At 37.6% G+C, this 17,523-nt stretch overlaps 1 protein-coding gene and 1 long non-coding RNA gene across 5 annotated transcripts in view; one reads left to right on the top strand and one right to left on the bottom strand.

Moving 5' to 3' along the window:
- Positions 1-17,523, top strand: part of LOC129471303 (uncharacterized) — a 128,279-nt gene that overhangs the window by 89,497 nt on the left and 21,259 nt on the right. For all 3 annotated transcript variants that reach the window (XR_010118667.1, XR_010118669.1, XR_010118668.1), the window contains exons 4-5: positions 14,161-14,347; positions 17,235-17,356. This is a non-coding gene — a long non-coding RNA (uncharacterized lncRNA). The remainder of the gene's footprint in view (positions 1-14,160; positions 14,348-17,234; positions 17,357-17,523) is intronic.
- On the bottom strand, positions 1,117-3,433 carry LOC129471299 (pseudouridine-5'-phosphatase-like). 2 transcript variants are annotated; one of them, XM_055259742.2, is made up of 2 exons: positions 3,157-3,433; positions 1,117-3,027 (listed from the first exon to the last, which is right to left on the bottom strand). In XM_055259742.2, exons 1-2 carry the CDS (start codon positions 3,320-3,322, stop codon positions 2,621-2,623), a joined length of 573 nt encoding a protein of 190 aa, XP_055115717.2. In that variant the 5' UTR covers positions 3,323-3,433; the 3' UTR covers positions 1,117-2,620. The 2 variants fall into 2 exon arrangements, with proteins under 2 accessions (XP_055115717.2, XP_055115716.2); XM_055259741.2 differs by having other exon boundaries at positions 1,117-3,391.

The following is a 17,523-nucleotide window of genomic DNA, read 5'->3' as shown; positions in this document are numbered from 1 at the left end:
CCAGACACTCACAGTTGGTATCTGTATTAGTTCATTTTCACATTGCTATAACGAACCAACTGAGACTGAGTAATTTATAAAGAAAGGAGGTTTAATTGATTCACAGTTCCACATGGCTGAGGATGCCTCAGGAAACTTACAATCATGGTGGAAGGCAGAGGGGAAGCAAGGCAAGTCTTCCATGGCAGCAGAAGAGACAGCAAGCAAGGGGGGAACTGCCAAATACTTTTCAACCATCAGATCTCATGGGAACTCACCCACTATCATGAGAACAGCATGGGGGAAACTTCCTCCATGATCCAATCACCTCCCATTAGGTCCCTTCCTCCACACATGGGGATTACAATTCAAGATGAGATTTGGGTGGGGACCCAGAGCCAAACTATATTAGTATCAAACCAAGTATTCAGCTATATAGTCTTTTTTCAGTTTAACCTTAATGAGTTGAAAAATATTCTATCAAATGAAAAATTCTTTATAAAGTTTACCATGCCCACTTACGAAAAAATTTAAAACCATGAGCTCCACAAACTAGGGTTGAATAAAGCTCCCTTGTATTTCCTTTACTGGCCAGTAGTGACATTTATTGAACACTCACTAAGTGATAGAAACTCTTCTAAGCACTTACTCATAATGTCCAGGTTTAATCTCTACAACTTTTGAAGTAGTTGCCATTAGGATTGTCCTTTTATGAACTAGAGAGTGTGACAAATTTGCTCAAATTCACATAGTGGCAGGTTAGAGAGCTGAATTTTGAACACAGGTTTGCTGAATCTAGACCCTGAGATCCAGGTTTGCTGAATCTAGACTTAGGAACCTCTGGGCATATTACTGCCTTCCATGGCTATGGTATACATCTGGACACATCTTTAGCCCTTTCACCCTTTGATCACTTTGTCCTATTTATCCTATTGGTAAAATATCTCCCGTTCTCCAACCTCCCATCAATACTTTAACTCACTATATCTCAACCAGGACCAGTTTGCCCTCCTGGGGACATTTGGGGATGCCTGGAGACATTTTTGTTTGTCACAACTTGAAGGCAGATGCTACTAGTATCTACTGGGTAGGGACCAAGGATATTGCTAAACACCCTGCAATGTACAGGACAGCCCCTGCGGCAAAGAATTATGCAGCCCAAAATGTCAGTGGCATCAAGGTTGAGAATGCTGCCTTAGCTCATTTCCTCAACCTCTTTTGTCTGAACATAAATAGCCTTCTAATCAGTTTCTTTGTGTGTGTGTGTGTGTGTGTGTGTCAAAAGATTTTATTAAACTAATTCAATTTGTTAAGGAAATGGTAAGACGTTACAACTGGTTAAAAGGAGCATTAAAAGTGCAGACATATATTCAGGCCATCAAGAATGAGGAAATGAATTTGCTAAATTGATGCAACATCAATCAATCGCCAGGGCCTGTCATTCACAATCACTCCACCACACACACACATGTATTCCTACGGTTTGTCCACAACTTCCAGAGCTGAAGAGTAGCTCAAGGACATCAAAGGGCAGAGGCCACTAGGAAGGGCTGAGCCACAACGGAGTGGTGCTCCTTCACTCTCGATTTCCATGGCTACCACCGTTTTTCTCTGGCAAATCACAGACGAATTTTAAAGACTAAGTAAATCTATAAAAGCGATTAATCACAGAAGTTCAATGTCTGATAAATTATTCCAAAAGTGTTCCTGGGCACTCAGACTCACCAAGCATACATTCTTAAATCAAATTCTGTTTCTATCCAAAACGTGTAGCCCATCAGTGTTCTTAAAGGAGGCGAATGGTTGTTCTGAGGTAGAAAACATTCTCCAATGTAGGTAAGGATGTAGATACCAGGTAAATGTTGCAGTTGTGTTCATACTAACAATAAACTATGGATGATGTGGCTCAGTCAGTCAATGAGGAAAGATCCAGAGACATTCTGAGGTCACAAAAAGAATTTAAATGTTAGCTAACAAGGAGTGCTCACCAAAAACAGGACTTTCCCACTCAGACTGCAAACCAGGCAGAACTACCATCTCGCTTTATCAGTTGTCACTGCATGTTAACATCAACACTGAGGAGACTGATGCAGATGATAGATATAAACATATCTACATACATATGCATACATAAAGCATATACTTATATGCATACAGTTTACATTTCCCAGCCAGTGTTCAGAAAAACTAGAATAAGAGAGAAGTGATGTGCCATTTTGTCTTGGAAAAGTATATATTTTACATATACATGCAGGCATATATCTACATACATATGCATGTAATGCCTACCTGCATATTACCAAACTGATACACACATGTATATATGGAGGTGCGTGTGTGTATACGTGTACATTCACTTTGTCACATACTCCATCAGCTTGATTTCCGAGATGATAATTCAAGTTTCATCTTTGTTCTGGGCTTCGTTTCTGTCTCTACTGTATTTTTTGTCTCAACCGTCAAATCACATTTTATCAACATGTTAGACTGGGACAAACCAACATGGGATGGAAACTCCAATCTCAGCAGGCTAAAATCATGACGCAGGTTGGGATTGAAGAGTTGCTGATTTCCTTTCCCTTTCCCCCAGCAGTGTGGACCATGAGAGTGGGCTGGGGGCGGAAGACTGAGGCCCTCCCTCTCACTCATAGGGGGGCAAACCAAACAGCTCGGGCTGGAAGTTCTGCGGGGAATTCAGCACCAGGGTGGCCTTTGTCGTCAGGTCTCGGCTCAAGTTTCCGTCAGGAACCATGACCACCTGCATCCCAGCTGCCAGGGCCGCCTCCACCCCGTTGGGAGCATCTTCAAAGACAAGGCACTTCTCCATAGCAGGAGGGGGAGAGAACCTCTTGGCACAAGCTAGGAAGATGTCGGGGTCTGGCTTGCCATGCAGCACTTCGGGGTCATCTCCCAGCACAATGTGGGAAAACAAGCTGAAGAACTCCTTGTGGCGGCTCGTCTTCATCTCGAACGACGCGGATCCCGAGCTGGTGGCCAGCGCAAAGGGGATGCCGTGTTTCCGCAGGTGGATGATGAGTTTCTCAGCCCCTGGCATGAGCGCAGCCGTGGGGAACACATCCTTTAACTTCTTTCGGCTTTCTTCTAGCAGCTCCTCTTTGGACATCGGGAGCTGCAAGACGTCTATTATAATCTGTGCCGCCTCTAATGCCTTCCTACCCATAACCAGGGACTTTACATCCCAGCTGTATTTCTTGTCATAGCGATCACATATTTCTTGAAACACCACTGAATACAGCCGTTCAGTATCCAGAAGAAGTCCGTCCATGTCAAAGATGAGGTGGGTGACGGGCTGCGGCGGGGGCGCCAGCGGGGGCGCCGCCATGATGCCGCCTTCTGGGTCTGGGTGGGGGCGAGGAGGAAGTGCGCGCACTCTGATCAGTTCCTTTACCTTTAGTTTTATCCTTATCCACCCTGCTGCTATGACTAGCTCTTTAAACACCGATAAATTATGCTGTTCTCTTGCTCTGTTTAGCTCTGTCACTCTGGATGGCTACCTGGGTTCAAATTACGATTCAAACAGTTCTGGATTATATGACTTTGGGCAATTGATTCATAGCACCTGGCTCAATAATGTTCTTGTGAGGATTTTAACACTTTGTAGCTAGCATAAATTAAGTCTTCAATAAATGTTATCTGCTATTTAAAAAAATCTTCGAAGGCTTTCTACTGCCTGCAGAAGAAAGCCTATCCTTGTCAACATGACATTCCTTCACCGTGTTTTATTACTCAGAGCCTCTTCTCTGGGATACTTCTCTGGTTGCCCTGTGTCCAGTCCTGCAGGACTGGACCCTTTAGATTAATGGAGACTTGGGTATCAGGTGTCTTTGTTGAGACTCTGCTGCCAGCTTGAGAAGTCCATCTCCAGCTCCTCCGCTTGGAAACATCTGTCTTATCCAAGACTCAGGTCAAATGTAACCGTTTCTGTTTAACCTTATCCAATAGCTAGTCAGATTTACTTACTCCTTCCCCTGCATTTTCACAACGTTTTAGTTATATCATCTCTCTTTCCGTCCATCTATCCATCCATCCTTCAGTTCTTTTATCCATCCACCCACCTATTCATTGGCTGTAATACATAGTAATTAAGAGGGCAGGCTCTGGAACCAGATTTTCTTAGTTCAAAAGTCAGATTCCAAAACCAAACTGAGTAACCTTGATCAAGTTACTTGGCTTCATGAAGCCTTAATTTCCTTGCATCTAAAGTAAGTATAATAATATTAAATAATTAATAAATTGACTGTGAGGGTTGAATGTATGTAAATCATTTATTATATTGTCTGTTATGTACAAACCCTAAATAAATGTTAGCTCTCACTCACTTGTATTTGTTAAATTCCTACTCTGTGATGGGTCCTCTTTACATGATGCCTTGCATTATAATAAGTTGTGCATGTTCCCAACTCTCTCATTAGGTGATGAGCTTGCAGAATAAAGGCCCCCTCCCTGCCCCTTAAAAATAATCTCCTCTCCACTCCAGCACTTGAAATATAGGCGAAAAAATCATTTCCATCAATATCTATCCTGTGTTTCATAATGTCTTGCTGGCCAGTATTGGTCTCTTAAGATGCTATGCATCTACTAACGTGAGAAGTATGGCCAGTCAAAAGGAGCCTGCTATTCTCCTGGATTGGTTGCATCTCACTCCCACCTCTCTCCTCAGCATTTCCAACCCCCATTTCAGCTGCCTCTCTGGGAGTCATACAATCACAATGAATCTCTTCCTGATTATAATAATGGCCTTCAGCCTCCTCCATTATGCTGGAGCTGAAGAGATGATGTCAGTGACATATTCTTGTAGGAAGAACTCAGTGACTGTTTAATTTTCCATGTAGATTTTGAATGCTTTGTATTTTGTTAAAATCCAGATTACAATCTTCCACTAAGCAAGTGGTCCAATCTGATTAATGTAATACATTCTCCTTTGTTGCCAAACATTGCCAAGGGCAAGGTATTACTTAGGGAACCACCCCCTCCTCCAAACATATACATATATAAATGAAAAATAGGTAGATCTGTACAGTCATTATTGAGCTAAAATAGCACTTAGAAATGTATTTTTATTGTGAAAAATGGCCAAATAAGAGTTGCTGACTATTTGTAGCCCTGTAATGTAAGTCAGATAAATTGGTGCCCAGAAGTCTGACATTTCAAAAGCCTGAGAATATGTTGCATTTTTTCTGATATGCCATTTTTGTAATTCTCCCAGCTATTTTCCTTTAGCAAGAAACAATTCTTCTGTGCCCAAGCAGCTCAATTAGAGCACTGTAAAAGTTGTCATAATGACTTTAACATAAGTGCCCCTGAGCAATAGGGATAATTTTGGAGGGGAGCAAGTTCTGCTGTTACTTTCCTGGTATGGAAAATGGTGATAGCTTGCTTGGAGAAGAAATGCACCATCTGTAACTTAACTCAGTTAACCTGCTCGGAGAACTAAGAACACACTATCTCACCTAGAGTGGTTTTCCTGTTTTGGTCTTTTCAACATCTTTGCACCTTCTGTAGCCAACAGCACTCTCCTTTTCCTCTCAGTGCACATACATTAGGTGACTCCACCTCTGTGGTGGTTTATAACAGTACTCCCCAGCTTTTTGGGCACCAGGGACTGGTTCCATGGAAAGCACTTTTTCCACAGATGGGCTGGGGGTGGGGGATGGTTTTGGGATGAAACTATTCCAACTTAGATCATCAAATATTAGATTATCATAAGAAATGTGCAACCTAGATCCCTTGCATGTGCAGTTCACAATAGGGTTCATGCTTCTATGAGAATCTAATGCCCTGCTGATCTGATAGGAGGTAGAGCTCAGGCGGTGATGCTCACTTGCCTCCTGCTGTGCGGCCCAGTTCCTAACAGGCCACGGATTGATACTGGTCCATGGCCTGGGGGTTAGGGACCCCTGGTTTAGAATATACCCGCAAATTTTCCCCTTGAATATGAACTGGCCTTCGTGATTTACTTCTAATAAATAGAATGCAGCAGAAATGACACTGTCTGACATTTGAGTGTAGGTCAGAGGTCAGCGCATTTTTTCTGCAAACGCCCACATTGTAAATATTTTCAGCTTCACAGGCCATACCCACATCACCTCTGTCACAACTACATAGCTCTGCTATTGTAGCATGTAGCAGCCATAGATAATATACAAACAACCTTGGCTATTTTCTGATGAAAATTTATTTCACCCTGAAGCCACTGTGCTAGAGAGGTTATGAGGAAAGAATACATAGAGACAGAGAGAGATGCCCATGAAGCCCCAGCGTCCAAGCCATCTTCCCTTGCAGGTATGTGAGGAGGAAGCCTTCAAAATGAGTCCAGCTTAGCCACCATCTGGATGCAACTACACTGTGATACCCCCAGTGAAAACAGCTTAGCTGGTGCAGTCAACCCCCAGAACTGTGACAGATGATGATGATGACAATAATGATATAATGGCTTTGGGATGGGCACATGATCTAGACCTCACCTATCAGTATATTTTAACTCCCTGCCAATAATACTTTATACAGGAAGGGACATGTGCCTCAGTTTGATCCAATGAGATGCAGTTCCTTGATCTTGAGGAAGAGTGGAGGAATTCTCCTTTTGCTATATTTCTAACCAGACAGCCTGAGGCTGCTCGTGGACATTTTGATACCACATAGGAAGAGCCTGTCCAAAATAATAACCAACAAAGAAGAAAGCAGGGCAGATAAGCAGAGAGCTAGAGAGATAGATTCTGAAGGCATCATTTGGGTATCATTATAGAGTTGTTCCTGAACACTAACCCTGTGTATTTCAATTATAGGTGCCAATTGTTTAAACTTTTCATTATAGTAATGTATATATTCATAAATCATAAGTGTATAGATTGATGATTTTAACAAACTGAACACAGCCATGTAGCCAGGACCCAGGTTAAGAGACCAAAGTTTGCCACTCTTCCAACTGCCTATCTCTTGCCTCTTTTCAGCTTTTCTCCAAAGATAACCACTAGCTCTGACAGCATATATTAGTTGTTTTAGTTTTTGTGCTTTGTACCAATGTAATCACACAGTATGCACTCTTTTGCATCTGACTTCTTATTTTCTCCCTTTTATTTTTGGTTGACACATAATAATTGTACATATTTATGGGATACAGAGTAATATTTTAATACATGTATACAATGTGTAGTGATCAAATCCGAGTAATTAGAATATCCATCACCTCAAATGTTTATCATTTCTTTGTGTTGTGAACTTTCAAAATCCTCTCTTCTAGCTTTGTGAAAATATATGATAAATTATTGTTAACCGTATTTGCCCTATAGTGCCATAGAACATGAGAACTTATTCCTCTTATTATCTAGCTATCTAGTGTCTTGAACCAACTTCTCCCTATCCTTCACTGCCTCCTACTCATCCCAGCCTTTTATAACCACAATTTTCCTCTGTTCAGTTCTTTAACTCCCACATATATGTGTGAGAACATGTAGTATTTATTTTTCTTTGATGACTTATTTCACTTAACATAATACCTTCCAGTCTTTTTCATGTTGACACAAATGACAGGATTTTATTCTTTTTAATGGTTGGATAGATTCTATTGTGTATGTTTACCACATTTTCTTTATCTGTTCATCTGGTTTTGAACATTTAGGTTAATCCCATATCTTGGCTATGTGAGTAGTGTTGCAGTAAACATGGGGTGCAGATATATGTTTGTGTAAGAGTTGCCTTTTCTCTGCATCCTCTTCTGCGTTTGTTATTTTTTTGTCTTTTTGATAATAACCATTCTGATGGGAGTGAGATGATATCTCACTGTAGTTTTGATTTACATTTTCCTAATGATTGGTGATATTGAGCATTTTTTTCATATACTTCTTGGCCATTTGTATATCTTCTTTTGAGAAGTGTTTTTTTCAGATCCTTTGCCCACTTTTAAATCAGATCTTTTTTTGTATGAATTGTTTGAGTTCCTTGTGTATTCTGGATATTAGTTCCTTGTCAGATTAATAGCTTGCAAATATTTTTTCTCGTTCCACACGTTGTCTCTCTCTCATGTTGATTGTTTCCTTTGGTGTACAGAAGCTTTTTAGTTTGATATAGTGCCATTTGTCTTTTTATGTTTCTGTTGCTTGTGCTTTTGACGTCTTAGCCATAAGTTTTTTGCCTAGACCAATGTCCTCAAGTGTTTCCCCTATGTTTTCTTCCAGTTTTTTTTATAGTTTCAGGTCTTATATTTAAGTCTTCAATTCATTTTGAGTTTATTTTTGTATATGGTGACAGACAGGGGTCATTTCATTCTTCTACATATGGATATCCAGTTTTTCTACCATCTGTTTTTGAAGAGGTTGTCCTTTCCCCAATATGTATTCTTCGTGCCTTTGTCAAAAATTAGTTGGCTGTAAACATATGGATTTAATGCTAAGTTCTCTGTTATGTTCCACTGGTCTGTGTGTCTGTTTTTATACCAATACTATGCTGTTTTGTTTGCTGTAGCTTTGTAGTATATTTTGAAGTCAGGCGGTGTGGTACTTACAGCTTTGTTCTTTTTGCTCAGCATAGCTTTGGCTACTCAAGGTCTTTTGTGGTTTCATACAAATTTTGGAACAGTTTTTAAAAAGTTCCTCTAAAGAAGGTCATTGATATTTTGATAGGAATTGCATTGAATCTGTAGATTGTTTTGGGTGTATAATCATTTTAACAATGTTAATTTTTTTGTTCTATGAGCCTGATATGTCTTTCCATTTGTTGTTTTTGTTGTGTTGCCTCTACAATTTCTTTTGTCAGCATTTTGTGATTTTCATTATAGAGATCTTTCACCTTCTTGGTTAAATTTATTTCTAGGTATTTTACATATTTTTTGTAGCTATGGAATTGCAGTTTGATTTCTTTTTCAACTAGTTCATTATTGATGTATAGAAACACTACTGATTTTTGTATATATTGATGTTGTATTCTGCAACTTTACTAGATTTGTCATTGCTAAGAGTATTTATTTATCTTTAGGTTTTTCTATATACAAGATAATGTACTCTGTGAATAGGGACAATTTGACTTTCTATTTTCTAATTTGAATGCCGTTTAATGCTTCTCTTGCTAATTACTCTAGCTAGGACTTCCAATACTGTGTTGAGTAGAAGTGGTGAAAGTGGGCATCTTTGTCTTTCTCCACCTTTTAGAGTGAAGGCTTTCAGCTTTGCCCCATTCAGTATAATGTTAGTTGTGGGTTTGTCATATATATGGCTGTTTTTGTTTTGGGGTGTGTTCCTTCTATATTTAATTTGTTTAAAGTTTTTATAATCATTTTATAAAATATTTTTTCTGTGTTTATTGAGATGATCATATGATTTTTGGGTTTTATTCTGTTGATGTGATGTATTACATTCATTGATTTGCAAATGTTGAACCAACCTTGCATCCCTGGGATAAATCCCAGTTTAGCATGATGTATTATTTTTTTCAATGCACTGTTTGATTCAGTTTGCTGGTATTTTGTTGAGAATTTTTACACTTTTCTTCATCAGGGATATTGTCCTGCAGTTTTCTTTTTTTGTTGTGTCTTTGTCTGGTTTTGTTATCAGGGTAATGCTGGTCTCAGAATGTGTTAGGAAGAATTTCCTCCTCTTCAATTTTTGAAATGGTTTGAGAAGATTTAGTGTGACTTCTTTAGAAGTTTGGAATTTAGCAGTAAAGCTATTCAGACTAGGGTTTTCTTTGTTGGAAGACTTTTTATTAACAATGAATCTCATTAATTATTATTGGTCTCTTCAGTTTTTCTATGTCTTCCTGATTCAGTCTTGGTAGGTTTTATATGTCCAGGAATTTATACATTTCTTGTAGATTTTCCAATTTGCTGGTGTATAGTTTTTCATAACAGTTTCTAATAGTCCTTTGTATTTCTGTGGTATCAGTTGTAAAGTCTCCTTTTTTTGCTTCTGATTTTATTTATTAGGGTCTTCTCCTTTTCTTAATTTAGCTAATGGTATGTTGATTTTGTTTATCTTTTCAAAAAAACCCACTTTTTGCTTTGTTGGTCTTTTGTATTTTTTTGTCTCAACTTCTTTTAGTTGTGCTATAATCTTTATTATTTTTTTCCTTCTATCAGTTTTGGGTTTGGTTTGTTCTTGCTTCTCTAGTTCCTTGAAGTGTATAATTAGGCTGTTTATTTGAAATCCTTGTACATTTTTGATGTAGTCATTTGTTGCTAAAAATTTCCCTCTTAGTACTGCTTTTGTTATATACCATAAGTTTTGGTATGTTTCTATTTTCATTTGTTTCAAGAATTTTTTTTATTTCTTTCTTAATGTCTTCATTGACAGAATAATCATTCAGTTTAATTTCCATTTACAGTTCTATAAATGTCTGTTAGGTCCATTTTGTCTATAGTGCAGTTTAAGTCCAATGTTCCTTGCTGAGTTTCTGTCTAGGTGATTTGTGCAATACTGAAGGTGAGGTGTTGAAGTTCCCAGCTCTTACTATATTATTAGAGCTAACTTGTTATGTACCTGGGTGCTTCTTTGTTGGGTACATATATAATTGTTATATCTTCTTTTTTTTAATTATACTTTAAGTTTTAGGGTACATGTGCACGATGTGCAGGTTTGTTACATATGTATACATGTGCCATGTTGGTGTGCTGCACCCATTAACTTGTCATTAACATTAGGTGTATCTCCTAATGCTATCTCTCCCCCCTCCCTCCACCCCACAACATATATCTTCTTGCTGAATTTGTCCCTTTATCATTATATAATTACATTCTTTATTTCTTTTTATTTTTTTTCACTTAAAGTCTGTTTTGTCTGATATAAGTACAGCTATTTCTACATGCTTTTGATTTCTATTTGTGTGGAATACCTTTTTATATCCTTTCACTCTAAGTCTATGTGTGTGTTTATGGGTGAAGTACCTTCTCACAGGCAACATATGGTTGAGTTTTTTTAAACATCTAGTCAGCCAGTCTGTATCTTTTAACTGGAAATTCAAACTTTACAATCAAGGTTTTTATTGATGAATGAGAACTTACTCTTGTCATTTTGTTCATTGTTATCTAATTGTTTTATATACCCTTTGTTCCTTTATTTATGTCTTGTGATTTATCTTTGTGATTTGGTGGTTTTCTGTAGTGATGACATTCTCCAGGTATCAAGATGGTGTTTTACTTTGGGACCTCAATTTTCTGATGGATCCAAGAAAAGCCATTGATTTTCAATTTGTTCAGCTTTTTATTGTTGTTTTAAGGATGGAAATGATTGGAATGTGACTACCACTTTACATATCAGAACTGAAATGGGAAGCTCATACATTAAATTTTTAGAGGACTCACTTTTTATTCTTTTTGGAATCATTTTTGTGTTTTTTTTTTTGGATACTAATTTACAAAATTCTTGTTTTTTAGTAAGGATTAGTGACCCTGGAATGATAGTCAAGTCACTTTTAACTCCGTTGTTCTAAATTTCTTTTAAAAAATGGTTTTGAAACAGGTTCCTGCTCTGTCATCCAGCCTGGAGTGCAGTAACACAATCATAGCTCACTACAGCCTCGAACTCCTGGGCTCAACTGATTCTCTTGCCTCAGCCTCCTGAATAGCTGGGACAACAGGCATGTGCCACCACACCTGGCTAATATTTTTTACTTTTTGTGAAAGTGGAGTCTCACTATGTTACCCAGGCTGGCCTCAAACTCATGAGTTCAAAAGATACTCCTGTCTTAGCCTCTCAAAATCCTGGGATTATAGACGTGAGCTACCATGACTGGCCCATTATTCTAAATTCCAATCATTCATGTGTCTATGAAAAATTTTTAACAAATGACTACTTTGGAGTTCAATAAGCTGAGTAACTCACCCTCAGTCACACAACTAAATAACCCCAGAGAAAAGACCCAAATCTCTCTAGTCCTCTGGACACATTGCTCAGTGATCTTGCCTCTGCATCTTTCTAAGGTCTGGTTTCACTCTATAATTTTCTTTCAAACCATGGTATGACTGTGAACCTAGTGTACTTTCTGTTATCTTGTTGGGGAAAAATTATAATACATAATTCAATAGCATACACATTATTTGCTTTCCTTTGTAGATTCCAGGGAGTCTACCAACTTACAACACATTAAAAAATCATTTAAAGGTATTACAAAGGTACTTTTTGGTAGAGTAAAAGTGGAAATGTATGAACAGTTTAAAATATTTTTTTTGGTTGTTGAGTGATCTTCACTTTGAATACCGAAGGAGTCTGATTTCATTTTACTGGTTTTTCAATGACAGGTATGTCCTTAAAATTCAACTATTTATTTATTTAGGCTGTCACTAAAGAAAATTGCTGACATGGTAAAAGCCCATGGTATAAGTACGCAGCCTAAAAATATGTGGAATGTTTAGAGAGAATATATAAAAAAAAAAGATACGTAAAAGAATGTGAATTAAGCCAGCAGTTTGTCTTTGAAAAGGAGAGTGTTGATTTGGGGCTTCTGATCTGTGTGCTACCCCATTTCTCTACCGATAGTAAAGATGTTCAGAGGCACCTAAAAGTCTGAACTATTAAGAAGCTGTACTCCAAAATCAATGTTAGTTTTGTCTCTCACCCCTTCACAGACAGGCCTTTTATTTATTTATTTATTTTTAATCAATTCCTGTTTGGGGCTAATTGTTTAAAAGCCATGACTTCATTTTCAGGTTAAATACATGTCTCTTCCATTCTGAGAATTAAAAAAGAAAAGAAAAGAAAAGAAAACTAGTCTTTGAGTACTATGTTCAATTTACTAAAACTATCTAGAAAACTAAAGTATTCCTAAAGGCAAATCTTTGGTGTGACAGATGTAAAATAACATCCACAAGCTGAAGGGTCTGTCTTAGAAAAGCATTCTGCAGCTGCTTCAACAAGAGTACTGGGTGTCATTTATAATTCATGCAAGTATATTGAAGCTTTCTGCTGTCATCCAAGAAAGATGGTTTTCAAAGGTACAGAGTGCAATAATCCAATATTCCTTGTAGAGAGTCCCATATATCTCATATAGATTTTACACTGGAGATCATTTCCATGCTGATGACCTCAAGAATACAATGTGATATTTTCAGAAAACACAGATTTATGCTATGTGCTATTTCTATGGGCTTGGGGGACAACCATTAGACCATTAAGTTGAAGGTATATTTCTAGTCAGCCTTCATCCACATTGCAGTGGCACTACAAAAAAAATGGGTATCTAAATGCCTCAAGAACTTCAGTTTTTGTGTTCAACATATTTTGCAGTGGAAAATGAGTTTGATGACCAGAGTGTACTCCTATAGAAGGCAAAATGACCGTGAGAATAATTAGAATAATTCAATCATTTCTTCTTCTTCTTTTTTTTTTTTTTTTTTTTTAACGGAGTCTCGCTCTGTCCCCCAGGCTGGAGTGCAGTAGAGTGATCTTGGCTCACTGCAAGCTCCGTCTCCTGCGTTCACGCCATTCTCCTGTGTTCACGCCATTCTCCTGCCTCAGCCTCCCGAGTAGCTGGGACTACAGGCGCTCGCCACCATGCCCGGCTAATTCTTTTGTATTTTTAGTAGAGACGGGGTTTCACTGTGTTAGCCAGGATGGTCTCGATCTCCTGACTTCGTTATCCGCCCACCTCGGCCTCCCAAAGTGCTGGGATTACAGGCATGAGCCACCGTGCCTGGCCTCAATCATTTCTTCTAAAGTACAAGATTTTGAATATGAGGTCAGCTTATATTCAAAATCAATTTAATATTTAAATCAAATTTAAATATTTAATTATTTGCAGGCCAAAAGAAGTGAGCTTCCTAAAGCGACTCCCAATACTCTTGTTAAAGCTGCTACAGAACACTTTTCTAAGAAAGACCCTTCAGCTTATGGGTGTTATTTTACATCTGTCACACAAAAGATTTGTCTTTGGAAATACTGTAGTATTCTAAATATTTTTAATTAATTGAACACAGTACTCAAAGACTGACTTTTGCTGCCACTATGAGAACATGGTAATGTCACAGGTCAACTAATAACCGGTAGTTATTACAGGCTCTGATTAACACTACAGTGCATTTGAAGACCGCATAGTCAAAAAATAATCAAAGACATTTTCAATAGACCAATTTGTGCAATATAATCTATCATCAAAATCCAGTTGTGAGAAATTCTTCATCCACAGTAACCTTTTGAGTAGCACCTGCCCTTCGATATTTCCCTCCCTTCTTTTCAGGATTTCATCAAACGGTCTGCTGCACTGTGCTGGAATTTTGAACTCCCCAGCGTAGTAAACAACATCTTCTCAAGAGTATACAAGTAATCAGATAGAGAAAACACCCATTACAGAGCTGTGGAGCCCTTATGATATAGTGCTGTGCTGCAACAAAGTAGACAGAAGAGTATTTGTTAAATAATAAAAGGTATCAATGAACGAACAAATAAACTAATGAGCTGATGTATTGATTAAATGAATTTACTTCTTTCAGATTTACTTTTCCAAACTAAAAAAAAATTGTTTTAAACTTTGTTCCAAAGTTATACAGCTTTACAAAAATAAAGTTTTATTTTTGAATTCCTTTATATTTACAGAAAAGTTGCAAAGATATGGAAAGTCGCTTCACCCTATAATTAGCTTCTGACATTAGTTGGGTTCATTTGTCACAATTAATGAACCAGTATTGATGATATGTTATTATTAACTAAATTCTATACCTTATTAAGATTTCCTCAGTTTTTACCTAATGCCCTTTCTCTGTTCCAGGATCCCATCCCAAAAACCTCATTTCATATTGATGTCGTGTTTCGTAAGACTCCTCTTCGTAGGGACAGTTTCAGGGCCAAAATTTTAAGGGCCTTGAGTGTTTTGAGCAGTACTGGACAGGTGTTTTTTAGGATGTCCTTCTACTGAGCTTTGACTGATGAATTGCTCATGATTGAATTGGGACTATGGGTCTTCAGAAGAAAGATCATGAGCCCTTTTTATCACATCACGTCAAAGATACCATGCCATCAATACAACTTATTACTGATGATGTTGGCATTGACCACTTGACTGAGATAACATTTGTCAGATTTCTCCATTGTAAAGTTACTTTTCCCCACTTTCCATACTATGCTCTTTTGTAGGAAGTCACTATGCACAGGTCATATTTAAGGAGAGCTCCATCTCCTTGAGGGCAGTGTAACTACATTAAATACTTGAAATCTTTCTGTCCAGGAGATTTGTCTATTTTTCCAATTTATTTATTCAATCTATTATTATTATTTTAGATATGAGACCTTGCTATGTTGCCTAGATGGGTCTCAAACTCCTGAGCTCAAGTAACCCTCCTGTCTCAGCCTCCTGAGCAGATGGGACTATAGGCGTGCACCACTGCACCTGACAATCATTTATTTATGGCAGTATGAACTCATGGACATCTGTTTTATCCTTAAATTACAACCCAACATTATATTATTTTGTTGCTAAATTATTTCAGTTTTGGCCACTGAAGGTCTTTTGTTTGACCCCCATGTCATTTTGACATACCTCTATCATTGTGGGATTTCTTTTTCCTTTTTTGCAGATATTTCTTTAGTTTTTGGCACTACAAGAGGCTCCAGTTTCATCATATATCCTGCCCTAGCCCAAGATTCAACCATTTCTTCAAGTAGCCCTTGCTCTTTTTTATTGTAGAATGTAATTAATATCAAGTTCTTGGCACTAGGTTCTTTAGAAATTTTTTTTTAGTTTATATGTTTGTTGATAAGATATTGATAAAGATTCTGCTAGTGATTACCGATGTAACTTTTGGCAAATTATCTGAAACATGGAAATAATAATTTCTACTTCATAGGACTATTGTGTATTTTAAATGGAATCACTAGGATAGTGCACGGAGTAAAAGGAAACAAATAGTAACTCTAAGTGGTATTATTACAAATTCGTTGGAAATAAATAAACGTAAATTTTTTTCCAAAAGTCAATCTGAATTCTCTGGAGGTTTTGTTGTTGCTTTGACATGTTTTCATTGTTATATACATAGACTAAGAAGTTAGAGAATCTGATTCTAGACTTACCTCGGTTGTTAAAAAGAATTCACTCCAGTCATCTAATGCCTCCTCTTCTAAAATGGGTATAATACTATTTGCTGATTTTAACCCCATAGGGTTAGTCTATTGGTGTAATTGATATAAAATGAAGTTGATACAAATGTATAGGTGGCAATATTACCACCATTTTTGTCGGTATCGCTTTGCCTCTGATTCATTCATTGCTCTTTGCAGCTCCACTTTTTTTCTCCTTTTCTTAAAAAGTGTTGACCATACTATCTTGAATCCATCTGTTTATTATAAACTTTAATTATGTCAGGTTTTGAAAAACTAGTATTCAAGTTTAGACAACACAATTGCGTTCAAACGCTGTTACAACAAACCCACATTGCACAACTATTTTAGAGACTTAAAATTTAGTTAACATTTTTCTAATTAGTTCACCGACAGTAGTAAGCTGGTGAGCCCTCCTAGTTCTTGGTCTTGAGAAATTTTCGTTCAACTAAGCATAACTAAGCCTACTGAGTTACTAAGTCATAAAGAAAGTAGAAAGATAGATGTTTGGAATAGTAAGGGATAGGAGGAGAGTGTGGTATCTTAAAAATGCCCTAGTATCAAATTATTGATGCAAAGCAGTTGGCTACTGTCTTAAAAGGAAGGGACATCAACCATCTAGACAAGATCAAATATCAAAGTCGATGGGTTTTGCAAACTGATCATCTTGTTTTCCTCTTACCAAGGTAAAGCAAGGTGCTTCGACACACCTGATAGATTACAGACCAAATCAATATCACTATACGAGTAATGTTGATCTCCATAGAATGTGTCAACCTTCAAAAACATTTTAAGAGGTTTATGTAATTGTTTACTATCTGGTTGTTGGGCAGTATGGATAAGAAAAAGTGAATATTTAGCTCTAAATCCTTTGAGCCTCACTTCCTTCAAAATACCTGTCAGATCATTTGCAAAAATTCACTCTAATTTATCTTAAGACTTAATGGCAACATGTTGAGAAGGAGAATTGAACTGGGTTCCCATGCTAAATGTGTTTAAAGTCACTTCTCTGATTTATTTTCTTTCTTTCATGGACAGCAAATTCAAACTTAACTATTTGTATGTATCTGTGAATACCTTTTGTTATGGGTGTAAGATATATTTGCAAATCGGCAAAATGGTTAATCAAATATTTTGTGTGCATTATCTGATCTCTTAACCTTTCTGTGCATCTGATTCATAAATAACCAAATATATTAATAATTCTTTTTTTTTTTCAAGACAGAGTCTCACTCTATTGCCCAGGCTGGAATGCAGTGGCATGATCTCGGTTCACTGCAACCTCTGTCTCCTGAGTTCAAGCAATTCTCATGCCTCAGCCTCCTGAGTAGCTGGGATTACAGGTGAGCACCACCATACATGGCTAATTTTTTTGTACTTTTAGTAAAGATGGGGTTTCACCATGTTAGACAGACTGGTCTTGAAGTCCTGAACTCAGGTGATCCACTTGCCGTGGCCTCACAGAGTGCCGTGGCCAGCCAATAATTCTTAGTAATCCTTAGATGGGTGT

The sequence above is a fragment of the Symphalangus syndactylus genome, chromosome 21 (assembly GCF_028878055.3).
Source record: "Symphalangus syndactylus isolate Jambi chromosome 21, NHGRI_mSymSyn1-v2.1_pri, whole genome shotgun sequence".
NCBI lineage: Eukaryota > Metazoa > Chordata > Mammalia > Primates > Hylobatidae > Symphalangus > Symphalangus syndactylus.
This window is presented reverse-complemented; position numbering and strand designations above follow the sequence as displayed.